This window comes from Agelaius tricolor, unplaced genomic scaffold, assembly GCF_023055355.1.
Source record: "Agelaius tricolor isolate 1412-34295 unplaced genomic scaffold, bAgeTri1.0.p SCAF_1, whole genome shotgun sequence".
Classification (NCBI taxonomy): Eukaryota; Metazoa; Chordata; class Aves; order Passeriformes; family Icteridae; genus Agelaius; species Agelaius tricolor.
The window spans coordinates 31,175,773-31,202,749 of NW_027269261.1; the positions used below are offsets into that span (position 1 = coordinate 31,175,773).

General features: G+C 48.4%; 1 protein-coding gene across 1 annotated transcript in view; it reads left to right on the forward strand.

Annotated features, from left to right (window-relative positions):
- Positions 1-25,998, forward strand: part of MDGA1 (MAM domain containing glycosylphosphatidylinositol anchor 1) — a 148,825-nt gene extending 122,827 nt beyond the window's left edge. The window contains exons 15-18 of the mRNA XM_071428393.1: positions 229-363; positions 14,499-14,629; positions 15,274-15,382; positions 16,493-25,998. Of these exons, the coding sequence (XP_071284494.1) occupies positions 229-363; positions 14,499-14,629; positions 15,274-15,382; positions 16,493-16,584 (467 nt within the window). The 3' untranslated portion in view covers positions 16,585-25,998. The remainder of the gene's footprint in view (positions 1-228; positions 364-14,498; positions 14,630-15,273; positions 15,383-16,492) is intronic.
- The last annotated feature ends 979 nt before the right edge of the window (positions 25,999-26,977 follow it).

A 26,977-nucleotide genomic window follows, 5' to 3' on the forward strand; every position in this document is an offset into this window, starting at 1 on the left:
GCCTGTCTCTCCCGTGCTTCCCTAAATACTGCTGAGGCAGGGGAGGCCCTGGGGGTATCCTGGAAGTGTCTCTGGGCGGGATCACAGTGGGTGCAGAGCAGTTGGGCACAGCAAGGCCGTGTCTCCCAGAGGAGGGGTGGTCTCCCAGCCACACTGGCATCCCATCATCTGGAGGAAGGGAGACCCAGTGCATACTGCCTTTGCCCACCTTTCCCTCTCGTTCTGCAGGTTATTACATGTTCATCGAGGCGTCCCGGCCCCGGGTGACAGGAGACAAAGCCCGGCTCATCAGCCCCCTGTACAATATCACTGCCAAGTATTACTGTGTCTCCTTCTACTACCACATGTACGGGAAGCACATTGGTGAGTCCCTCTGGGCAAGGGTCAACTCAGCTTCATGTGGGCTCTTGGGGAACATCTCCAGCCTCTTGCTCCGGCAGCTGTGCCTGCAACCAGCCATTCCAGAGGGTGGGAGTCCTACTCCAGTATTCCAAGCAGCAGGGTGGGCGGAGGCACTCAAATACTTGTCCCATAGCCCAGCAGTGTCAGGGTTGTGAGGCTGTCACAGCCTGTCCTTGGGCCAGCACCTTACAGTCAGTCTGTCCATTGGACAGGAGAAGAGGGTGAAGGGGCTTTGTGGACCAGAGAGCTCTGGGGTGGCCACAGCTTCACTGGGGCATGCAAGATGTGTGTTCCCCCAGCTGGACCAGGGGCTGCCTGCTCTGCCTGGCTCCTGTAAGCCTCAAGTGCAGCAAGAACCACAGAAGCGCCTGGCACACTAATGAGTTTCCATATCCAGTCAAGGAGCAACTGCTAATTCGTCACCTCTTGATTATAATTTCATTAATTTGAATAATAGATGCACTCTTCACACAGCACACAGGGTTATTAATCACCTGCTGGACTAGAGCCTGACTGCAAAATCAGGGCCCAGGCAGGAATGTGTCCGCCCTTCAATAAGCGGGCTTAATTAACCTCTCTCTGCTCAGTACGGCAGATGTCTTTGGGAGGAACATACTCCTGAGTCTGGCCACATCTCTGTGCACATGTGGCACAGCTGAGAGGTTAAACTGCAAAATCTGGGCAAAGCTGAAACCCTGACACCATGAGTGTAGGGGCTAGGAGCTGGGCTGCAGTTCACTGAGCAGGTCTCCATCTGTGTCTGTGTCTTGAGGGTTCATATCTGCTCTCTGCACTTGGAATTGGGCTAGGTCAGAGGTGCTTTCACACACCTGGATTCCTGCTGGAGACAGGCTGCTCCATGCTGTAGTCATGCCAGTGGTGGCAGCTTGCTCAGGCAGAGCACTGTCGGTGTTGGCTCACACCAGATTTTCCTGGAGCTGCTGGTCCTGCTTAGCTGACAGAGTCCAGCTGCTAATGCTGTCTGGCAAACTCACATGTTCCCTGCAGCTGGACCTTATGGTAAGTCAGCTCTGCTGCCTAATTCCTGCTTGTCTTCTCCTGGAGGCTGGGAAAGGAGTCTCATTCTTTGATGAAGAGTGGCCCAGACTGGTGGGAGATTGACAAAAAAAAAGATGTGGGGAGAGGAGGCCTGTCTTGCTTTTTTTCTTGTGTCAGATTTCCACATTTATTTTACAGGTGAAGTAAAAGATCATCAACATTTTCTTGATTTTGGAAAAGAGCTTGGTTTAATAGTTCTTTTGTGGTGGTCTGTTTGGAGATGGGGTGGACTGGACATGCCAGAGAACCAATTCATTACAGTTTTTTTTTTTTCTTTTAGCATTTTAACTCTTTACTGATTTGCTCTGCCCACAGATTACCCAAAAGTGATGGTGACTCCTGAGACCTAAGAAAGCCTCTAAGTGCCATTTTCTGTTCCTCAGCTTCCGACACCTTTTATATCTTTTGGTTTTCCCCCTTCATACCAAATTTTATGGGCCCTGTTTGATCCCTGGTTTTCCTCTTGTTGTACAAAGGCTGACAAATTTCTGTGGGGTGGATAGACTCCTTAATGCCATACGATTTCCATGGTGGGTGCTGCTGAGCTGAGAGCAAATTTTAAAATCAGACTGATTAGGCAGAGATTGAAAGAGAATGAAATGAGAAAAAAGTTCTTTTTCTCTTGGCCTGTGAAATACATGACTTGGTCCAGCAAACCTACCATATATCTGCCTGCAAATTGAAACTCAGTGCCTTGATACCAGGCTTGATGTCCTTATTGGCTGAAGTCCTCTCAGAGTTCTTAGGGCAAAACAAGTTTATTCAGCTCTTCTTCTTCAGCCCTGGGTTACAGGAGGATGTAGGACTTCTCCTGTGAAAGGAGGAGACAGACCCTGCCCTTCCATCCATCTCACAAATGTGCAACAATGTGAAGGCACAGGTGGGGTTGCTGCAATCCTGAGCCATGCCTTGCTTTCCATAGACCCAGCTGTCCCTTGTGCAGTCACAGCCACAACCCCTGGCTCACCTCATGCCAGCACAGTCCTGCCAAGGCAGGTGCCAGCAAGAGTGTACCAGATTGCTCCTTCAGCAGAAAATGCCAGCAAGAGGGTGTCTCCCATCCCAAGCCTCTTCCAGGAGCTCCAGCTCCATCGTGGAGCAAACTGAAGCTCTGTCACTACAAAAAGTAGCCGTATAAAATCCCGACATTTATTTATTTTTTTAATAACTCTTTTATTACCTTTTTTTCCCCCCACTACAGAACTTGAAAGCTGGTTTGCTCTCACAATTTGACTATAAAATATCCGTAGCCATCCAGGCAAATCTTCCCTGGGAGAGTTCCCAGACACTACTCGTTTATAATAGATATGACGAAAGAGAGAAACAGAATACAAATGCACCGGTTGTAGCCATGATATAAAATATTCAGTGACTAGCAGAGTAGGATGCTGTTGAATATCTCTCAGCTGATGAGAGAGCAGGATGAAGGGGAGCTCCCTGGAGGCAGTCCCTGTTCTTCTGAAGTTATTTGGTCATCTGTTTTTCTTCCTCTGGCCCCCTCTGTAGCAAGCATTCGCATTGCCCTATGATCCTGCCATCCCCAACACAAAAATCAGGGGGAGGAGAAGAAAAGAAATCCCATTTCCACCAGACATTCAAGAACAAGAGTGCCTTACTTGCAGCTGGTGTGGAAATGTCAAATGAGGCTCAGTTGGTTGGAGCCTGGTGCTAATGATGCCATCGTCGTGGCATCAATCCCTGTGTGGGCCATTCACTTAGGATTTGGGCTTAATGATCTTTGTGGGTCTCTTCCCACTCAGAATGTTCTGTGTTCTGTGTTTCTGAGGAATTGTTTGCGTTCTTCAGGGGAGGAAACTAGCCATGGCAGCTAGCAACTATTTGCCAAGTTCAAAAAGCCTCTTTGTCAGGTTGGCTGGGAGCAAATCCTCAAGCCCTTGCTTCAGCCATCAGACTCCTCTTCCTCCCTTCCCGGGGGCTGCCTCAGAGGGGGATGCTTTAAGAGGACAGTTTTCCTGACAGACTAGTTCCACCACAGTCCCCTGCCATCTTTCTCTCATGCCTCCTAACTCAGTGGTAGCCAGGTCATGATCTGTGCAGCCTCCTGCTCACTGCTAGTTGGTGCTGCAGGTTCTGCAGCGAGAGATGTCTTCATGGTCAGCTCACAGTGTGAAGGTTGCTGAGAGAGACGTGGGAATTTCAGCCACTGAATGGAGAGTTAAGGGTGTGATTGTTCCAGTGCTGACACTGACCTTATCTGACCACCCCAGCTAAGTCTGGTCTGTGTATAAACTGGATGGGAAGCTTCCAGTAAAATTATAAAGTTCTCATTGCTTTCTACAGCTTCTTGAGGAAGGAAAGGGGATGAAAGGTGCCAATCCATGAATCCCATGACAGGATGCATGGGAATGGTTCAAAGCTGCATCAGGGGAGGATCAAATCTATTTTTTGAAAGGGTCGTGAGACACTGTAATGGGCTTCCTAGAGAGGTGATCAAAGTGGTCAGGTGCTTGTAGGTCCTTTTCAAATTTTCTTTCTTTTCATTTCCCTTTTCTTTTTTTTCTCTTCTACTCTATTCTAAGATCCCATGAGGAACAGTGCTGGATACTGATTGAGAAGGATTTTGGTTCCGAGTCACTGGAAACAATGAGACCTGATCAGATTGCTTGCTGCAGCATCTGAGTTCAAGAAAGCCATGGCTGTTTCACGGAGGGAATTGGGTTGTGGGCAGGCCACTTACACAGGCAGTGTCCCCACTGAAGCCCTCCTGCTGAGGAGGAATCACAGTCTGGAAGGCCTGCAAACTGAATTGCTTCTTTACTTCTTCAGCTCAGATCAGACAATCAGTGCAGAGTGTGTCTAATAGGCCGTGGTGGATGATCATACATAGGAGCTAGTGGGTGCCATGTGGCTTGTTTCTGACAAGTCATGTTAGTCAGAGCTATCAGGTCACACAGATTGAGAGGTACCAGTTCTGTCATTGAAAAAGCAGCTTGAATCACAAAGGCATCATTTTTGTGAGATTCACCATCATAGGTCCCTCGTTCCTACCCAAACTTTGTTTATGAACACAGCATCCTGCCACTGCACAGTAATACAGGTGGCACCCTGGAGGTAGCTGTGTTCTTTTGGGTACATGAAGTTTGCCTTACATAGAAATATAGAAGTTTGCCTTATATAGAAATGTGTCGTTCATTAAATCCATGCCATTATCTCCAATGCAATTACTCTGCACAATAGGGATTACATCACTGGATTGATTGAGGAGAGGCTGATTTTCCTCATGAGTATGATTCACTTCCCTCTAGGCTCTTGAAAACAAGTTGTAGTTAGAGTTAAATGAAGAGTTTGTAATGAAAAAGTGCATTCAATTTTTTTAATGCTCATCCTTTTTCCACTTACTCAGATGTGGTTTTGGCCATTGATAAATACGTATTTGACTAATGATCTATAAGAGATCCAGCACCTTCCTGTGGGCTGAGGTATGGACCCTTTGGATAGATTGTGGTCTCTTCTAGTAGTATCTGCATGGGGTTTTTGGGAGGTTAGTCAAATACCATGATCATGAGCAAGGATGGTAAATATCTAGCAAGAAGACCATGTATTTGTAAAGTGTCATTCAGCTTCTGTAAGTTCAATACAGTGACTCTGAACCAAAGACAGATTAAGTCATTGTTTCTCTAAAGAATTCTGTGAATTTTGGATTAAAGGCATGGATTTAAAGATTATTAAGACCCAATATTACTGATACATCATCTAATCAAACTTCCTGCATAACCAAGGGCAGAGAATTCCCTTCAGTTACTTTTGCTGGAGCAAAATAAATATAGTAAATAGTAAATACTATGTGTCTATACCTTCATTAGATGTTTACTTACAAAGAGCATCAATGTTTGATATGTAAGATTGGATCATCCCTAAGCCAAAGAGTTTAACATCTAAAGAAGAAGACATGGAGATGAGGGAAAGGTGTTCAGATGTGGATTGGCTACATGTAATTTTCATTCCACAGACATTGTGTCTTTATGTTGATGCAGGCATTCTGTTTAGTACCTTGAATGTGGGTTCATTGGTCCCTGCCTTTCCTTGTCCCTCACTAAAAGGGCATCACTGAATCAAGTTCCCAGTGCAGATAGGCACTGAAATGTCACTTTCTTCAAAAAGAAAGTAACCAGTTGAACATCTGACTACTTTCCTGCTGCAGGTTTTGTTGGGAAGGCTGTTGGAGCACAGATTGCTGGCACCCATTCATTTGCAGATGCCCTGAATCCCCACAGATTTTCTTTGCTCCTGATCACCTGGTGGGAGACAGTTATTCCTCTGATGGACATTTGCAGTGATCCACTCTCCCTTCATTCAGCAGAACATCTTTCCATTCAGACTTCAATCACAGCAGCAGCCTTGTGCAAAGCTGAGGAACTGTAAGGATACACTGCTACCTGATCATCTCCTGAGACATCAGGTGTTGCATCAATTATTCAGACTCTGAAATTGATATATACAAAACTTAACACAACCTGAAGAGGAAACAGGAGCTCTCAGAGCATATCCAGCTACTTCTTTAGCACTCCCTTGTCACTCTTCTATTCTCTCCACAGACCATTAATTATTTCACTGTTGGTCATTGCAGGTACACATCTGGACACCCCACTGGGTGTTCTCACAGGAGAAAGGCTATGGGGACAGAGTGCAAACTATGATACCCTACTTGTGCCTCCATCCCTATCTGTACTTGAACTTCAACCAGATGTGATTTTGTAATGTATGGAAATACATCCCAGAAAATCAAATAAATGCTCAACAAATATCAGTTACCACCAACACTTCTAGGAGTGACTCTGCAAGGATGACAGGCACCCCAACACTTGATGGAGTTTGCAGTTGCAGGTTTGGAGTCTCACTGTCTCAGCTAGTTGCCTTGGAGTTTTGTGGTGCAAAAACACAAGGCATGAAGTGGGGAAAGCCTCTTGCTATGATGCATCCTATAATGCATCCCAGCTATAAGGAGCTCAAAGCTGGGAGCACAGCCTGTTCTAACAAACAGCCTTCCTGCAGCAAATCACTTTCCAGGCCTGAACCATTCATCCTCTCACATCTCCCTGGGTCAGGCAGAGGATGAGGCCAGAGAACAGCTTTTGAGTGGTGTCCTCAGTTCAGCAGGAAGAAATGTGATCTCAGCTGCTCCTTCCTGCTGTCTCACTGGCTTCAGCATTGCAGTAAAACAGCCCATCTGCTCCAAGCCCTGCAGCCCTGCAGCTGCTGTGCTTGGCTCCCAGGACTGAGACACCACGGACAGGGTGATGATGGGGAAATAGAGAATTGTTAATAGGGATAGAGAGGAGACAGGCAAAATTTTTCTCAGCATAAGTACATCCATGTCTGCAGGGGTTTTGTCAGCAGCCCTTTCACACACATCTTTTGTATTCTGGGGGCTTTGGGAGGCCCCCTCCTCTCTTGCTGAAGTCTTTGCAAAGCCTGTCCTCAGAAGGGAGACAGGCAGAGTCCCCTGTCTGGCTGTTGTGCTCTTTTAAACCTGGCAGCGTCCATGAAGCAGACTTTGTTTCGGCTCGTCAGAGAGTGCTGAGCACAGTGTGTGCTCTCAGCCTGAGAGCTGAGCACATGAATTCTGCAAAGGACCCAGCTGTCTCTGGTGCCAAAGATCAAAGGGCCCCTTATCAAAGCTGGGAGGAGAGAGAGCATTGCCTGAAGGCATCTGGGCATGTCATGAAACAGAGGGTGAACAAGGAGCAAACAGACCTCACAAATGCACTATGGTTCACTCTGCTTCTTGAGTCTACAAAATTGGTGGGAAAAGTTGCCTATACATGAACTCCTTCTTGCTAGGTTTATCTGTCTTGGTTTGAAAAGACAGATGTCTGCTAAGGAAGGCAGGAGCTCTCTTGAATTGGAAAATGAAAACCCTCTCCCTCCAAATTATTACAATTTTTAAGTTAAGGGGCTGTCAAGCAAAGATATGGGAGTAGGAATAACAGTTCTTTATTAGGAAAAATAATAAAGGAGAAAACAAATAAAAATGCAGTAATACCAAACAACAGTGACAGAGCCAGAATATGACCTGACGCTCTGTTGGTCAGGATGTTGGTAGCAGTTTGATCAAATGGTGGCTGCAGTTCTCCTGGAGTGGCAGATGTGGTTCTGTTGAAGCAGTGATCCTGTAGAAGGGTGGAGTTTTCCTCTGAAGGTCCAATGGTGGTGCAGAGGGGCCTTATCTTCCTCTGGGAATGCAGTGGAAAAGGCCACCTGTGGTGTTCCAAATATCAGATTATATCCAGGTAGGAATGCTTGGCTCCTCCCCCTGGGTGGAGCCTCTCACAATAGGATGATGTAATTTGATCAGTCATGCAGTAAGACTCAATGGCCCAATAACAGAAGATGCCTCCCCAGAGGGACGATGGGTTGTGGAAGATATAAAGAAAACTTCCCTACCTGGTTTTTGACAGCTGGGCAATTAATAGAAGATAACTGCCCCACCTCCAACAGATGGCAATAGAACACACACCCCGGCCACATCTTGCATTTGCAACATACAACATTTTCATACTCTTATTTTTCATGGTTGGACTTGATATTAAAGGTCTTTTCCAATGTAAACAATTCTGTGCTTTTCCCCCAGGCTGGCCTCTCCTCTCTAAAGTAGTATCCAGTATTTTGGGGGACCAGCAGCTACAGCAGGAAAGAGGGAAGGAGCTGCCCCCATCGGCATCTTCCCATCCTGCTTGCCAGCAGCTGCACAGAGAAATTAAGGAGAGCATCCATTTCCCTGCCCAGCACCTGGGGCTGCCCCAGCCCTGCCTGGAGCTGAGTCAGCAGCAGCACTGGGCCCCTGCACAGCCATGGCCCCAACAAGTGACCAGCTCTGAACTTACCCCTGAGTCACTGTCCCTTTGCCCTCCCACTGCTTTGTTCTAGCTGCATATCAGATGGGCCTTTGTTCTTCTGAGATAGCATAAATTTAACATGATGGAGTGTGGAGATCTTTTTTCTCTCTCTTTTGAATTTCTTAAAACACATCCTGTTGTCCACACATAGAAGGCCTGTTACTGGTCACAAACAGCCTCTCAGGGAATTTTCCATGAAAAGGGGTGCCAGGATTTTGTTCTATAAACACAGTATCAAAAATGGAAGTCTTGTATCATTCATCTCTCTATGCTAACAGTTTCTCTAATTAGACTGGTGGATCAAATGAGCAAAGGAGCTCAAGCATAGCTCCATTGTGAGTCTGCTCCTGCCATATCACCATCTGCTCTCTATGTACACAGACAGGTGGGGATATGCTGGAGAGAAGGAGCTATAGCTGTAGCTTCCCTGCTTTCCTCCCATCATTCCCCATCATGAGGCAGCCATGACAATATCACTGCACTTACCCCACTGTCTGCAGGGCCCAGGTCCCCCCTGCCCAGTGTGTCTCCCCAGGAGCCCAGCCATATGTCTGCTTTGTCTTTTTGGAGTGTTGTTGCTTCTCTGCTGGCACATTCCCTCCATCCCGAAGTTCCCGTACATGCCAGACTGGTCAGATAGATGGTGATGGATCATAGATCAATCTGTGCAATTGGCTTTGCCATGTCAGGGAATATTGCTTCAAGCCCAGCCTCATTTGATGATGGTTTAGGAGGTCAGAGGTGGAAATGTGTTTGTTTCTTTGGGTTTTTGAAATCCACAGTTAACTCCAAAGAAAATTCCCTGTAGCCATATATAAGTAATTTTCACAGGTTTGCTGTAGGGGAAACATTGCCAATGAAAACTTACTTTATTGCTGTTTATATCCCCAGAAAGTCCTAGACACAACGGGAAACAGGAGGCTTTGATTCCCCTGATTCCTTTCTCCACAGCCTCCCTACTGTACCAGAGCTTGGAGTGTCCCACAGCAATCAGCTGGCAGCACAGGCTGAACATTCTCCATGCCCCAATGCAGATGCCTTGTGAATAGAGGTGGGATCATGGAGCTTTCCGAACTCTGACCAGGATGAGCTCTCTGAACCCTCCTGCTCTGAAGTTAGCGAAGTGGTGGCTGCAGAAACAGGTCTGTGTAGTGACCCTAGGACTGGACAGAGGGGACCCTGCACACCAAGTTGAGAACAGTGACAGACGTAGAAATAAAAGTTCTCTGTAGTCAGAAGTGGAAAGCAGCCCAGAGGCTTTAATTGTCTTACTCCTCATATGTTAATGTGTGAAGCATCCTGAGAGACTGTGAATGAGTAAATACACCCTACCATGGCACAAAGACAACTCACATTCCTAGAAATTATGAGTCAGTACCAGTTGGTATTATTTCTGCATCTCTATCTGTGCTACAATTGTTTTTCCACCCTCTGCTCTCTAGCTCTCAGAGCAATAACTTTCCCCCGAGCTCTGTAACCAAGCTGATGCTGACTGCTATTCATTAGCATCCATTTAAATGAGAGGGAGAGAGACCTGTGTTTGTTGTGGAGATTATAAACAGTAATAGGTTCTTTCTGGAGACTGTCACTGGGTCCTGGTATGTGCCTGCACTGAGCTCTGGGCTTTTAGTTTCTGATCAGTGGCATTAACATTAAACACTCAAAGAAGTGCTTAGAGCCCCTGTTAGAAAATGTAAGAGCTCTTTTCTCCCTGGATTGGTTTTAGCCCTCATTTTGGGTCTACAGATGACTCTGCTAAGCTGTGTAAGGTCAAATTCCTCTCCACACCATGAATCTCTTTCTAGCTACTGGATATCTCTTGTAATCAGTCAGCTTCTTACCTCAATCTATCTTGCCTGCCCTGGAAATGCCATGGGAATTTCCATGGGGGCTTTCAGCCCTGAATTCCCAGTTGGGTGCCAAATCTAAACTGGAACTGCAGCCGGGAATTCTCATCCATAGCTGATCTCCTGAGATTGCCCCATACTGGAGCAAGGATCTTACAGGAGTGCAGCAGGCAGATGCAGTGAGACCAGGCTGCATGCCAGCTCCTGGCTGTGGATCCAACAGCCTTCCCCACCCATCCCATGGAGCTCTGCTGCACTTGGCATGGCACCCCATCTCTCAGTGTGTAGTGTCACCCTCCCTTTGCTTCCTGACTGCTCCAGCTGCCTGCCTCCCATCTGAGCCATGTAAACTGAGCTGTTCCTTAGCCTTTTCCCCACCCCATCACCCTGCATTAACTCCCCAAGGGAACTCCTGAGGAACCCTCTACCTTCTCTGCCATCCCACACCGACTGTGCTGATGGCCCTGCCCCTGGAGGCCCTGCATCCCTCCCACTGCTCCCTGCACCAGCTCTTCTGGAGCTACTCTGCAATTCAGTGTGACAGTGAAGTCCCCCTCCCGTGGAAACTGAGTGAATACTTTTTTTTTGTTGTGAGAAGGTAACATTTAAAGGCATCCCTTGGGTTATTCTATCTGGCAGCACAGCTGGTCTTTTGTGTGACTGCCAGTCTTTTGAAATGCCAGCTCTGGTCTTCAAGGCATCCAGCAGAAGGTACAGCTGGCTCTGCCTGTAATTAATTCCTCATCACTCATCACTTGCCTTTATTCTCCCTTTTGACTGGGAAGAAAGAATAATACAGGTTACAAGACAAATGCAAAGATTGCCTTGTATGGGAAGAGGTAACAACAGGATTCTTGGTGTCCTGGGATTTCCCTTTTGTTTGTCTTTCTCTGGTGGCTGGAGAGATATAGCAGCAGATAGATGGTCTAACTTTTTGTGTGCCTCACCAGCAGGTGCCCTTAGAAAGTGCCAGGCAGGGGAGATGGGGAAGGGGCAACAAGGAGAGAAACGGGGAACAAAACTGTCCAGCTGGCTCCGAACTCTGATAGAAGAAACCAGGCATGATTGCAGTGTGAAACCAGGCAAAAAGGGTGACTGCAGCAACTGGCACTGATGGGTCTTTCTCATCTCCACTGATGAGAAGTTGGAGAGCAGGTCACACTTCAGCTCTTCTTCAGTTTGTAGGCACTGGAAAGGAAGATGACTTGGAGACTCCCATAGTCCAAGTCTGCAATCTTTTATGGCTCTGCCTAGAGTGCAGATCTGAAGGTTCATTTACATGTACCTCCATCAGAGGCTATGTGCCCTTGAATTTACTGGCTACTGGTGGCAGACTGACACGTGGTAGAAGGGAGTAAAGTAGAAGATCTGCATAAACTTTAACATCTACAACACTGTGGACTCAGTTCAGATGGGATAGAGGTTTCATATCCAGGAGCCTCTTCCATGCCTCCCAGAAGCATATTCCCAGTGACAGTGTTACTGGAAAATGGAGGTATTGTAGTTCCTTCCCAGTCTCAGGAAACCTCTGTGACTTAGCAGGGATTGCAGGTAGGGCTGTGAGAGCTGGCTGCCCTTCACAACTCTGACTGGCTTCTAAGATAGCCATGGGATTGCTGCTCCTCTGTTTTGACCTTCAGTTTTCCATGTGTAGACAGTAGTGAAACACTGCATGTTGAGAGTAGATAAGGGAGATTCCTTTCCAATTGTAAACCATTTGAAGAATGCCTGCTCATATTCAGTATTGTTGTATTATGGAATTCGGGGGCCAAAAGGTTGTTTTTCCTGATGCTGCAAGGACACAGAGCTGTCAGCCAGGATGTGCTCAGGCTTGGTTTGGGTTTAGGCCAGGCATTCACATCCAGTGCTTTGGAGGCACTAATTTGCATTCCAGATGCTTCTCAGGGTTTCTTTCTATCTCGCCTTTGCTTTTTTCCTAGGGCGTCAAAGTTCGTTTGCTGCGTGATTTGTCCCAGTGCTGACTACTCAGCCAGGCTATTGTGCAGCAAATCCTAGCTACAAGTCCCCAAATGAGGATAGAATAGACAATGGTTGTTTTTAATCCTTGCTTGCTAGCAGCTCCATATTAATTCTTCATTTGCTCTCAATCCCTCACCTCACCGGCCCTGGTGTCTGTAATTAGCTGCTCTGAACACACTCCTGTTGACATTGATCTATGGGGTTATGTAGTTCCTGCCTGAGCTGTCAGTTTGGACAAGGGGCTCCATGAGGGCTAGGTGTCCTTAGAGAGACTTTCCTTCATAGGAAGCTGCTGAGGGCAGGGAAGATGCCAAGAAATCAGCAGCTCAAAGCTGGTTTTGCCAGAGATTCCTATAGTGACTTCTCTTATCTGTGGCACTGGGTTTCCAGGAGGGAGAGCTCACTGGCTTGGATCCCCCAAGTTTGTGCAGTGCCAGCTGGTCTCGAGAGAGAGAAACAAGCTATTTTTATCCTTGCCCTGGGTTGTGGTGTACATCCCAAACTGAGTACCACCAGGGAAAGGGATTGGATATGCTGTCTGTGTCCTGTCAGGCCTTCATCTAGTCTTCTCAGCTCGCCTTACAGTTAATGCTTTTGAATATTTCCAGAAAATGTGTTTTCTATCCTCATTTCACTAAATTATATACATATTTAATTTTTTAACCTTTTCTCGTAAGTCATTCACTAAGAATCTAAACATTTCATCATCTTTATCATGATCTGAACTCCCTGCAATGTATCTCTCAGTTTCTGACAGCTAGGTGCTTGATGGGAGTGTTTCCAGGTGCCTGTCCTTCACACAGTGCCCCTAAGGTGGATGTGCCAAGAATGAAGGATCTGGGGGGATCGTGTGGGAGGGAGGTTATACAGGAAAGTCTGTTTCCCTGTCTCTTCCCCTGACCTCATTCTGCTGCTTTTCCAAAGGGCATGGCCATGTGGGAAGGCAGCATCCCAAGTGCAGATAGACTACAGATGGATAAGTAAGGGTTACTATTTCCTCCATACTCTCAGGTGTAATATATCTGTGTATGGAGACCAGAAACCCTGATGAGCAACAGCATGACTAGACTTGTGATTGATTGATTTCTTGGGAAAAAAAAAGTGTTTCAGGTCAACCCTGACTGAATGTTTAGCTTCTTTTTTTTTTTCACTGAAGCAAAAAAGGAAAATAAGTAATCTGAGGGCATGCTAACAAAATGTTGCAGTAAGACAAACTGAGATGGTTTTGTGAGTGGGTGTAGGATAGGAAGCTGTGACACTGTTTTCAAAGTGAGAACTGGAAATGCTTTGAGATTTGTTGGCTTTGATTTTGGTTTAATGATAGACAAAACCTTTTGGGAATTGCTTTTTTTGAAAGAACTTGAAGTCGGCATTGATTTGCAGGATCTTTGTGAACCTCTGAAAGCATTGGGCTGGGATGGTACCAGGTGGTGTGGAACAGGCAACGCTGTCTGGTGCTTCAAAGAACAGCTGCTCACTCCAAGGCTGCTCCCAGGGCAAGTGGTGAATGAGGACACTGGTTATATTTCCACAGCTGATGGCCAGGGAAAGAGCAGGGAGAGCCCTGTTAGCTGCATTGCATATTTCAGGTGTCAGTGGTGAACAGGGGGAGGCAAATACGTGTTCTGGGGTCCCCATTTCAAGTGGAATGTGGAGAAATTGGTGAGGCCCAGCAGAAGGGCATCAGAATGGTCAAGGGCCAGGAGCAGAAGTCCTTAGGAAGAGAAGTTAAGGGAGCTGGACTTGCTCAGTCTGGCAAAGAGGAGGTTGCTATTGGCCATTGGCCCCCAGCTGTTTCAAGGGCAAATTCAAAGATAATGGAACCAAAATCTTTTCATAGTATTAGATTATATGATAAGGAACAGTGTCCACAACTGGTAGTGCTGGAGGTTCATACTGGACAGTAGAAAAACTTGGTTTCCTCAGGTAAGTTCAAGATTGGCCAGGCAAAACCATGCTGCCCTCATGGAGGGCAGGAGACGGCTTCAAGCAGGAGGTTGGATGGGATGCCTCTGGAGGTTCCTGGCAGCTAGCATTTCTGCCACCCCCTTCTCCTGCCACCCCAGCCATGCTGCACACTGCTTCTTCCTCATCCTGCTCCTCCTTATCTGGTCTGTGCTTCTCTAGGAAAGGCCAAGTGGATGAAACATTGCCAGTGGCACTTACCCATGAACACAGGAGAAAGCTGGCTCCCCTCAGAGATGGCCACTGTGGCTCTGCAGGCTGTCTCTGGGCCAGCTGGGGCTTACAGCCGTGATTTGGGGCTGAGCCCAGAGCTGTGCCAGGAGCCAGCCCAGCAGGCAGGCTTGGCTGCCTGCCCCAGCATGCCAAGAGGGCTGTTTCTCTCCTACAGGCTCCCTGAACCTGCTAGTTCGCGTGCGGAACAAGCGAGCCATCGACACCCAGGTCTGGTCCCTCAGTGGCAATCGGGGCAATGTGTGGCAGCAAGCACATGTGCCCATCAACCCCCCTGGGCCCTTCCAGGTAAGCCAAGCCCACAGTCAAGGAGCCACCTGCCCATGTGCCATGGATGTAGATTTCCTGTCAGACATCTTCCTCTGAAGCACTGGGGCTGGTGGGGCACAAGGGAGGGCACTGTGAGCTCTTGTGAATATGAGCAGGGCACTCTGCATGTGCTCATCGAGTTGTTCATGTGTACCCAGACAGTGGGCTGCTTTTATGGCTGGGGTTCTTACCCGACAGGCTACTTTGCTGTTGTAGGGCTGTTTGTGAGAGCTGCCCTGTATAGGCTGGTCAAGTTGTGGCACTGTGGCAAAACGCCCAGTGTGCTTTTGGACACTTCAAAATAGTAAATGAGAGTGTTGTTACTCTTGCAAGTTCTGTTCAGTATTGGTTGGCTTGTTAGGGCAGGACACATAATAAAGCAGAGCTCTTATGCTCATTTATTACTGCACAGACGCTCAGTACAAAGTGGTTGGTCCTATAAACAGTGGGATCTGGCTTTCCAGAGCCTATGAATATTGGAGAAATGGGATGGAAATAATTCTCTTGTGGGCCTGATAAGATCTACTCTGTGTCCTGCTGACTTCTGCAAAGCCCTGCAGTGCAGGAAGGGCCCTCCACACCTGCAGCCTCACGCTGGCCTCTCTCCCATGCTCTGCTTGTAGATCATCTTTGAAGGTGTCCGGGGCACAAGCTACGAGGGGGACATTGCCATCGATGACGTCACTCTGAAAAAGGGAGACTGCCCAAGGAAGCCAATTGGACCGAATAAGGGTGAGACTGTGTCTGCCTCAGAGGCAAACAAGCTGGTAGGAGTGCATTCACACACTGCACAGTTGATTTCAGAGCACGCTGACGTGTTGGTGGGACTCAGCGGGATGGTTGACCCCAGCAGCAGAAGTCACCAGAGGGGCTGTCAGACTCTTGGGCTTGTTGTATACACTAGAGTTAGCAGGAGTCAAAGGAACAACCACAACCAGGAGGTGTCATCCCCATAAGGACTTCTGCAATACCTCATTTCCTGGAAACTCTAGTTATGGAGGCTTTGAAAGGAGAAGGACCTTCTGCAGGCGTTAATGGCCTTTGTAGTGTTAAGTCAGTCCTACTCTAAGAAAAAAAACAATCTGCTTTTTGGAACAAGGGAGGACTCTGCTGCTTTCCATTGCCATCTGAGCAGAGAGGCACAGCCAAGCTAAATCCCACCAGCCCCTTTCCAGTCCACCCACATAAACTGATGCCAGCACTGCAGTGATGGAGATAACTCCACTGTCACTAGTGGATTGAAGCCCTGCTGAGGTGTGTGTAAGCAGTACGTAGGCATTGGGTGGGAACCCCTGGTGTGCCATCTGCCCTAGTCCTGCCTGTGCCCTCGATAGCATGCCCCAGGTGGGCCAGAGAGCAGATGTTCAGGGTATGCAAACCAGAGCCTGACAGGCACTTGAAAGCAAGGTTTGGTTTGGTTTATTTATTTTTGAAGCCAGAAAACCTTCAGAGTAAGAGTCACTTCTAGCAATTTTCTTAACTCCAGAGATGAAGAGGGAAACAAAAGTCAGAACTCTAAAATTTTCAAAATTTAGGTGCAGTTAAAGGTCTCTTTAAGCTTAGGATATAACCATAACACAATGAGAGTCTTTTGTTTGACTTGGGTTGAAAGTTCTGGGGAAGAAAGGATTGGATTGCAAAAGAGTCTAAGACTCAACCTTTTTTTCAAAGTTAGTTTTGGGGAACCTTGAGAATGTCCAGGAGAAGCTCAAAGTATCTTCCAAAAGATCAGAGAACTCTCTGTCCTTCAGGGTGGGTGAAGACATAGATGTGTGCTGACTTGTTTGATGAGGTCTGTATGTGTCCCATCACTAATTCTCTTTCTCCCTTCTTGGCTGACAGCTGTTGCTCTTCCAGGAAGTGGTGTCCCAGCCCTGCACAGCCCTTGGCTTTGTGGCCCATTGACTTTCTTCCTTTACGTGCTGCTCAGATGATGGCAAGCGAGCGCTCCTGTCTTCGGACCAAGACATTCCTGCTCCTTTCCTATTCAGCCACCTCTGCTCCTTCCTCCCCTCCTCACTGGCACACCAAAGTGTCCATATGTTACCAAAGACTGACAGGCATGACCATGCAAAGGGATCTGGTTCAGAACTGGAGCACTCCTTGAGAAAGTCATTATGTCTAGAACAAAATTTAAAAATAAAGACAAAACTTTTTTTAAAAAGCACGTGCACGAGAGAGAATGAGAGAGAGAGAGGAAGGAAAGAAACACACACGGAGAAAAGAAGGAACAAAACACAAAAAAATGGGAATGAAGAAATGTGAAGAGCAAATGAAAGAAGAAAAAAAAACACACCCATGTTTCCTTGGGAATGTCGGACAGGGCTTCCTCAGGGAAGTGCGAACTTGTTTTAAACAAACAAACAAAAATATATTAAAGCACAAATTTCTACCAGAACAGTTACCTTCTTTGCTGCAGAGCCCACAGCTTAGTGGATGATATCCTGCAGTACTCCCCTTGTCTCCTCATGCTTTCCCACTGGCTGGGGCTGCCCCGCTCTGGCTGCAGCACCGGCCTCGCCTGTGGGGCAGCAGCCGCCCCGCGTGCCAGTGGCCAGAGCGCCTTTCCTCGCACCGCATGTGCTTCAGTGTCTCCATCCATCCACATCTCCCAGGCTCTCATGTACTTAATTGCCCCCAGTGTGGTTTGCTTTGGCCTTTCCCCACTGCTCTGTGATTCTCCTCATCCCCCAGCCTGAAGAAGATGGAGCAAGGAAGGGACCGATGGCATGGACCACGCTGAGTGGGGAAGTCCTGTCTGGATCCAGCTGCAGCACGGGCCTCCAAGAGCCTCTGTCTGTCTCTCAGCACGCTTGCTGGATAGGGATCAGGTCTGAGCTGCAGACAGAAAATCTGGTCTCTCTGGGGCTGAGGGATGGGATGTGACAGGATGGGACTGGAAGGGTGGAGCAGTTGCACATTGGCTTCCCCCTGTGAATATTGGGATGGCAACTGCCTCAGCCCTAAACCCACAATTGCTTCTCTGCCTGTATTTTGTTACCTATTTATTTTGGTTTTTATTCCATAACGTCCTCCACCTCAAGTTTTCTGGATTATGGAAAGATTCAGGCATTTAAATGTTCTTTAGCCAGGCAAAGAACTGTGCTCATGACCCAACCCCTGGGCTGGCAGTTCAGGCAGCCCCAGTGCTGCCCTCTCATCTCCCAAGGCCTTTTACATGCACAGTGCATTTGCTGCGGTGTGGGCAAAAGGTGGCAACAGCATCACTGCTCAGGGCTGAGGCTGCTGAATTTTGTCAGCACATGCAGCCACACAGGCACTCAGCTTCCACTGCCAGGGCAGTGGGCAGAGGAGCTGAAAGGTGAAACAGGCAAGAAACTGCTCCAAGAAGGATGCAGGCAGGAAGTTGGCCCCAAAGAGGGGCTTGTGCTGAGCTGTGGCACTGTTTGCCACTGCGGAACAAGGGAGCAGGGATGGGGGAAATTCACCTTTTTTTGATGGTATTATGAGTGGGTAAAGCTGGTGTTTCTGCTGCAGACCTGCAGCAGATCTGGCCCAACCTCTTCAAGGTGGAGGTACATGCTGCTCCAGATGAACCCCCAGGAGAAGGATTTGCCCTGCACCAGCCAAACAGGAGCTGTGATAGCCTTGTTGCATCTGGAGTCAGCTCTGGGCATGAGTTACCTCCCTGCACAGGGCAGAGTTAGCCCCACAAGGCTATGAATTGGGGTTTACTAGCCCACACTTGCAATTATTTAAGTGTGACTCTTCCTCCTAAGGGATACCCCATCCAAAATCCTTATCTGGAGCACCACAGATAAGATAACTGTTTCACTGAAGAGCCAGTACCCATGGCACCTTACCCATTTCTGATCAATATATCAGCTTCTCTAAGACAGCCATGTTTGTCTGAAATCACCTGAATGTATTAGCTGCCTCCTGCATTGCTCAGCTCCCAGCCGTGGCTGGGGCCTCATTGCCTTCATTGATGGAGGGGGAAAGTTCTTACTTAACTCCCAGCCACCATCAGAGAGAGAAAGGACATCAGGTCTGGGGAACAAGGGGACCTTCTTCACAGGAGGCCTTGCAAGACAGTGGGAGGGCATGATAGAGGTCTCCCCAGCTCATTCTGCTTTTCTCCATTTCCAAGAATTGGGACTGTGTCTTTTCTGTCTCCACACCTCCCTCCAGAGCCCAGACCTCAAATCACAGTGCACATTTGACCAGGAAAGCCATGGCTGTTGCCCAGGGCCAGGCAGCATCATGGGATGCAGTGGGTGCCAACAGCAATTCTGTGTCTTGCTGTCTGTGGCCATTTTCATGGGCAGCCAGTGCTGCCTTTTTAGGCTGAGCTCTTTCAGCCCTGTGCTCTTCTTTTCCTCTGTGCTTGTTGGAGGTCAGAAGTCATCACCCCGCTCCTGGTAGGAGTCCAGTTCCACTCCTAGGAGAGAGACTGTGCTTTCCAGTGATGCTTGGGAGCTTCACAATGCTCCTGATCTGCCAGCAGCAAAACATTTGTATTGCATTGCTGGTTGCAGGAGGCTTCTGCTGGGCAGAAGGTGGAGACAGGAGTGCTTCCCCATCAGTAAGAGATAGCCCAGGGCAACCATCTCACCTTCTGAGCTCTGAGGCAGAGTCCCTTGGGGATTTGCTTCTACAGAATGCTCAGCCCAGGTTGCACAAGCACCCAGGTTTTGCTGGTGTTTAGTGGGCATCAGAGGTGCTGTGGGGCTGGGGAGGTACAGCCTGAAGGTTCAGGATGATGGACAAAGCACTACCCACGAGGCAAGTGTCAGCAAAAGGGCGCCACACTTTTAGAAAGGGACGCCTGCAGGGAGGGAGTCCATGCCCTGTTGCCAGCCCCTGCAAGGAAGGATGTAAGAGCCTCACCACACCAATCCATGGCACAGGGAACTGGAAGCCCTTCGGTGGCTGTAGGTGCAGGGCAGAGCAAGGAGGTTGTCCCAGCCAGAGATGAAGCCTTCTCCTGCTGTCAGGTGTCCTTCAGCTTCAGTAAAAGTCTCAGGAAGCCCCTTCCCACTTTGACCTCTGCTCTTTTATCTCTGGCTAGAAAGCAGCTGGTGGTGAGTTTGGGGTAAAGTCATTAACACAAGTGCCCCTGCTTCTCAGAAGTGTTGAGGACAACAGGAGAGACTTCATTTCCCTGGCAGATGTGCTGAGAGATAGTATCAGGGGAAAGAGGCACTTCAGCAGCAAGAATGGGAAGCTGTGCAATGATGGGATGGAGGGGAGGCAGGACCCCTCTTCTTTGAGGGTAGCGGTACTTGTGGTTTACTACCCCCATGCTTGAGAGGCAAGTCTCCTTGTGGAGGTAATGCATCCCAGGTGAGATGTAAAGCCATGCTCCTTACCCCTTCCAATTAAAGATCCCTTCACATTTTTCACACTGTTCTGGCTAAATTACAGTCCTTAAACTTAATTACTGTCTGTCTTCTTAAATATCTGTTGCAGTCCCAATGTTATGTTTTTCTTCCTGATGTTTTATGTTGCTCTGTGCCTATGAAGTAGCTACTTTATTCCACTCCAGAAGTGGCTGCATTTCAGCAATGGTGGATATTATTCCTGTATATAGTATGAAAGTCCCTGCAGAAGAAAAGTGCAATATAAATTTAAGACACTGCTTTTATTTACAAGGAGACCTCTGCTTGGTAGTTGTAGAAATACATTAGGAAGAATGCTGTGTGGGTGTTAGCCGATATATACTCAATTTCATTTTTTTCAGGGTGTAGAACAGAAAATATGTGAGTGTGCAGGCTCCTGGGTATAAGTTGTAGATATTAGAAGTAGTGAATGCTACTGTGTAGTTACAAGTGGGGCATACAAAGAAACTTACATTTGAAACCTCTTTTTGTAGTTGTTCATCATATTCTGAAAAATACACTTTTTAATTTTCATTTTCTACATTTCAGTGCAAGTCCAAATAGCAGGTCATCAACAGAACTTTAATCCATGGCTTTTAACAATATGAACATCAATTCCTGATGCTTGCCCTGAAATGCAGTTCCTGGCTGGTAATAATAATAGACTAATTTTCTTCCACAAAGATCAGCCACTGGAAAGTGATGGACCTAATATGTTCCATTTGATCTGGAGTTAAGTGATTAGGAGCACCTGAGTGCAACTCTTCCCAGCTGTATGAGAGTGAAAAATTGTTTCATGTATATGAAAAACTTTGCATAGTGCACAAATGGTTTGGGAACTGCTCATGGGTCCCTTTCAGCTCGGCAGATTCTGGGATTCTGTGATTGGCAGGCACACAGAGCTGCTCCAGCAGAGCTGCACAGTGTGCTGCCTGGAGAACAGCTGTAGCAACAGTGATAGGGAGCCCTTCTTCTGGGAACGAGTTTTCTTTTGGAAAGAAATATGGTAGCAATCAGGGAAAAATTGGTGGGGGGGAGGGCTTCAGATATTTAGACTGGTAATTTTTTTGCAAAAATAATTTAGAGATATGAGAATGAGTTTAGTAAACATGATACAAATCGTATTTTATTCCCTATTGCTATCCAAAGTATTGAAATTTAATTTCTATCTATACAAAATCCTGTGGGTGCACTACTCCAGAATTACAAAAACATTGCTTTACTACCAAAGGGAGAGCAGAGTCTGGATTCCTCCTCCTCAGCCTGTCCCTATCACTGTGTTCCAAGAAGGGCCCAGCTTTTGGGTTGGTGCCGGGTGCTTCTCAGCCTGGGGGGACAGTCAGTGGTGCTGGTGGAGAAGCATCTCTACACCACTGCCCTGAGCCTTGTCTCCAGCATGAAGGGGCCCCCTCAAGGCACTGTCAGGAGCAAGGCCTCCTCCCCATTAGCTCTCAGCGAGGCTGAGGCAGGGAATTTTGTCAATGGGAATTGCCAAGGGGTCCTCACGCTGCCCCAGGCAGGGACAGGCAAAGGAACCAGGGCATTTTTCCTCCTCCATGGGGTAAATGGTGTCACCTCACCCCACTTGAAGAGACAAACCTTTTTGTTAAAGCAGAGAGCTCAGGAAGCTGCTGCTTCAGGATGTTGCTGTTTTAGTCACCTTTGTCTGTCAGCACCATGCAGATATCCATTTTTCTCTGGAAATGCTGCAGCACCCCTTTGCCTCCTGGGTGCCTTTGGGTGTCCTAGCAATGGCACAGAGGAGCATATCTCTGGCATGTCACTGGAGCATGTCACATGGGCTCTGTGCCTCGAGCTGGGCATGGTGGGACACGGTGCCACTGCCCCTACTGATGCCCAGCTCTTGCACCCAGGGGGAAGGACCTTGCTTTTCAATGATGACAAGCAGGTGTACTGTGAGTATTTCCTGTGCAAAGGATAGGCTTCCTGGCACTCCTGGCTTTGGGAAAGACCACTCTTGGTCCTTTAAACTGCCCCAATATGTTGTCTTTTCCAGGTTGCCCTCAATGGGGGTGCATCCCTGTTTGTAATGACAAGCGTGCAGCAGCAGGACCCTCTGCAGGCTGTTGCCATAATTTGTATTTGGTTTGGCCCAACTGATAGCTGCTCATCCTGGGACAAAAGGCTTTTACAGAAGAAAAGTGCTGGAGAGCTCTGGATATTGCATTTTAACCTGATCACATGGAAATACCTGGCAGCTGCTGGTTTCCAGGACGAAGCTGAATGGCCTTGGTACACCCAGCATCCCAAATGAGGGCTGTGGTCCATGGGTGTTTTCAGTTCTTCCCTTGGGACTGAGGCACATGTCGGTTTGGCTGACCATCTGCCACCACCCAGCACACCACAGGGGATTTTGGGGTCTTCTGATGGCTACTTATAGTTTGGTATGGTCATATCAGACCACTTGTGCCCTGGAGGGTTTAAACACCCCAAGGAGCACTGTGGGACAGCCCAGGGCTGCTTTTGACCAACCCACCATCCCAGAGAAGGGGAGGATGCAGCTTGCAGGCAGCTGAAGTCTGCAGGACAACCTCTTGGCCATGGAAAAGCAGTGCCATCCCACTCCACTTTGTCTGAGATGTGTGCTTGACACCCAGACCCTGGGCTGTGATTCAGGTGCATGCTCAGTGGCTTTGCCATCAAGGATCCTTTCTCAAAAAGAGAGAGACCTCCAGAGACAGAAAGCAAGTCAGCAGGACATACTGCGTCCCTGTGCTATGGGGCTGCAGGGAATGGGGGCTGGGTCCAGATCACCTAGATCTGCTCTGGCACCTTCTCCATCTTGCTCCCTGCAGCCCTGGCAAAGCCTGAGGGGCTGGTGGGGCTGCCTGGGTGGTGGTGGTGGAGCAGGAGCACTTCAGGACATGTGTTGGCTCCATCAGGGACCTGGTGTGGGTCATGTCCTGGCTCCATCAGAGGCAAAGGAGGGCTCACAAACAGCCCCATGCATGGCTGAAAGGATGGAACAGAACTTGTTTGTGTTCTCTGGGAAAGGAGAGAGGAAAGATGAGCTCCACAGTGCCCTGTCCTTTGTTTCACTGATGGCAGGCAGCAGGCTGATGGCACTGATGGCACCCGGAGGCTTCTCAGATGCTGGGCAAGGAGACTAAAGAAAATCCTGAGACCAGATTTCCCAGTAAAAGGCACTAGTCCAGCTCCAGATCCTCAGCACATCTGTACATGAAGAAGCCAGGCAAGCCACTGTCCTCCCATGGGTGATCCCTGAGGAAAGCTGCAAAGGGCTGGTCCCAGCTTGTGAGCACTGTCCTTCTCTCTGCTGCCTTTCATGGTGAGGTTTTCCAGCATGGGACAGAGAACTAGGGAAAGGGAGAGATGCTGTCTTTACTGTTGCAACGGTAGAGCTGGGTGATTAGAGATTTTTGTAGAGAGCTGTGCAAGTCTCTTGTAAATCCAGGTTTTTCTGGCACTTGCTACAGCCTATAAACAATTTGCTCCTGTGGAATGAGACAAAATTTTGTGCTTCCATTAACTATCGTTCCAAAAGGAAATTGGGCTATGAGTGTTTGACTTAGAGTGGGATTTTTACCCCCAGGATGGCCTAAACTCAGTATAAGACAGGGCCAGCTGGACAGCTGTCATACAGTGCCAGTCCCCAGCAGTGCCAGTGCCCAAAGCCCATAGTGATGGATGTGCCTTATGCTGTAATGGCTGGGCCCTTGCCTGAAGCTTGGAGCCAAGTGAAGGGTACCTGTCTGCTCTGCCAGCCATGTGCATCTGTCCTGCCTGCCAGCCAAGTCTGTGGGAAGATGAAAGCCCCCCTGCTGCTGCTGCTGCTGCTGTGAGCCAGTGGGGATCTGCTTCGCCTGGGGAAAATGGGCTCTGGTCCTGCCGTGTCGGCAGTGAATGGCTTCCAGTTGTGTAAAGCCCAGCTGTTACAATGGAAAGATGCTCCAAGATCTTCAGAAGTTGCATAACTACAGCAAGCCTCAATTCCTCAGCAAAGGCAGGCCCTGAGTAGGGGCTGGAAGGTGCCAGATGTCAGCAGTCCTGCTCGGCCACTGAGTGAGCTGCACCTCCTTTGTTCTCAGCATTCCAGCAGCTCAAAGCTGAGCCCAAACTAGCCAAGAGCAAGTGCAACCCCACTTCCTCCTCTGCATTGCAGCCTCTGCAGGCAGGCACCAACAGGTTTTCTTTTGGTGACCCTGACAAGCAATGTGGTGCTGAGATGAAGCTGTTTCCAGGTGCTGCTTGCACTGTAGATCTGGCACTGGTAAGGTGTTTATCTTAGCAGCTTGTAGAGGAATCAAAGCCAAAAGCTGAGCTGTGGGTGTGTTGCAGCTGCCAGAAATGCAGCAGGGAGAGGATAGGGCCCCTTTTACTGGTGGAGTCCCCACTTTTCCCTTCCCCACAGTCCATGCTCCAGCTCAGAGTACCTTCAAAAGTGGGGCATTCGGTATATTATGTCTCACTGGGCCTTGTTCTCAAGAACCAGCTGTGGGTATCAGTAAACAGAGTAACAGACAGGCTGTTACTGTCATGGTCAGCTCAGGCAGCACCTAGACTGTGCTGAGAGGAGAATATAGATACCACTCTGTCTGTAAAATGCCACGGGCATTGACTGGACTAGTGTTTGGGTCTTTTGTATGGGTGGCAGCACGAACCACAGAGAGACTGAGCAGGGGACTGGTGAGCACTAGACATTTCCCTAGGAAAATTCAGATGCTGATGAGGAAAGGTATTTACAGACTTGGAGCAAAGCTTTCCTATGCATGTAGCATCCTGAGATCCTGAGACAAGAATACTCTCTGAGTTTGCTGCAAGTGACCTTTTCCTCTCGTCAAACTTTGTTCTTCTCTGCTGCCCATCCCCAGCTTCTCAGCATATTAATGTAATTGTTGGTGTTAAAGCTGGGTAAAGTGTCAGTGCTTTCAAATAGATGAGTTTGGCCTGCTTTCCAGTTTTTGGGATCTTCTAGTTGTATCATCTCATTCCACAGTAGGGAGTTCCACAGCATGCATTCATCTCAAGACATTCCCTAAAAGCTGAGAATGCTGCAGATACATGGTTCTTCTTCGTGGTTTTAGTCACAACCCTTGCCTGACAGCATGGAGACAATCTCTGATCTCTGGATGGAATGGGAACTTTGGTGCCAGCATGGTTTTGCTTGGGTCCTTTTCCCCAGTCAGAACCATCCTGCCTGTATCACAATACACACAGCAGAGGAAAGGGGCCATCATCCAAGATACAACTGTCTCATGGGGAAACAACTGTGACATCTGCCTTTGGCCAGAAGTGAGCATCAGACAGTGATGTCCACACTCTTTCTCACTCCATCCCCCTGCTCCTTACTTACCCTCACCAAGTGTTTCATTTCCAACTGGAGAGACAGCAGCAGACTTCATCCCTGGATCCCATAGAAGGGGATCACACCAAAATCCCGTCCTCAATTTATGGGGTGCAGGGAGAACCAGCTCAGGCCCAACAGTGAGCCACTTCAGTGGGATCTAGTTCCAGTGGGACTGCATCACCTCACATGTCCAGGTCACCAAGGCCAGTAAGAAAGTGTTGGTTGACCTGACAGAAGTGTGGAAACAGCCCCCCAAATGGAGTGACAGACAAAGTCTGTGTGTGGGGGGATACTGTGGAGGAGGGAGGGGGGTCCTCTGGTGTCTCTTGGGTTTTTTGTTATCAGTCTCCTAGGTGGGGATTCTGGGACAGAGCCTCATCTCCACCCACCCCCCTCATTGCCACCATGTCTTGTCCCATCCCCACTCCACATCTCATAGCGTGCCATCGCCACCACTGAGTGGAGCTGGGACCCTCTTGCCACCATGATGCCAAGCTGTCCACAACGTTAAAAGCACAAAACACAAAGGGACTGAACTGATCCTTTCAAACAGGGTGAGATGTTTTATAAGCATTGCCTCATCCACCACCTCCCCCCAGCCCCAGTGCACCCGCCGTGTAACCTACAGACTCTCAGCGTGGATTGTTTCATTCAAATAAAGCTGCAGTACTCCAGTGGGTGAGCCTGTGTGTCCCTCTCTCTGGGGTTGGGGTGACAAGGTGCAGCCTGCAATTGGTGCTCACAGTGGCTGGGGCAGGGAGGAACTTGTATTGCTTCCCAGCACTGAGGCATGTGCCAGTGTTTGACCCTGAGTCTTTCCCAAAATACCTGATTAAAAGTCCCTGGGGAAGACTTCTCAGATTTGCTCAAACCCCAGCACAGGGGCTGGGCATAGGACATGGCACAGGCAGGTTTGGGGCAGTGAGTGCTGGGGAACCCTGTGAAGGGAGTGCCTCAGAGCCCACCCCTGATGTTCCCTTACCGAGTACTCCTGCCTTTTCTAAACCTTTCCTTCCCATCCCAGACCTGCAGCTTGAGGCTGTTGAGGCTGCTGGCTTCTGATGACACCACTCAAAACTGTTTCTTTTGTCCTTTGCTCTTGACTTCTCCCTCAAGAAAATGAGCCAAGGCAGCAGCTCCAAAACTAGTAGGTGTGAAACAAGCCAACAGCCCTGGGCTGTCAGTGTGGTGCCAGGGCCCCTTTTCCTGGTACTCCCCTCCACCCCAGGGAGGTAGGTCTCCAGCATGGGTCCAGCTGCTCCATGGACCCATCAGAGAATGGGCAATGCCAACCATGACCCATGTGATGCCTAAGATGTTCTTGGGTAAATGTATCTTCTCTGCCATGAGATCTGCAGGGCTACTCAGCTCAGATCCTAAGTTAACTTTGCATCACCTGAGCCCTTAAGAGGAACACTTAAGAGAACTGTGTGTGAAAGCCAAACATAATTTTGTTTTACGTGCCACAAGCTGCTGTTGGCTGAACATCACCAGACTCTAAAACAAAAGCAGCACCCAGGTGCCTACCCTGACTGTGGGGCAGTGGATCACATCAGCTACTGCCATTAACCCCTGCCATTAACACCGCTTCATCTGGTGTAAGTGGTGAAGACTCCATAGCATCTTGATCTGCCTGGAGAAAGTTTGGGATAGGGC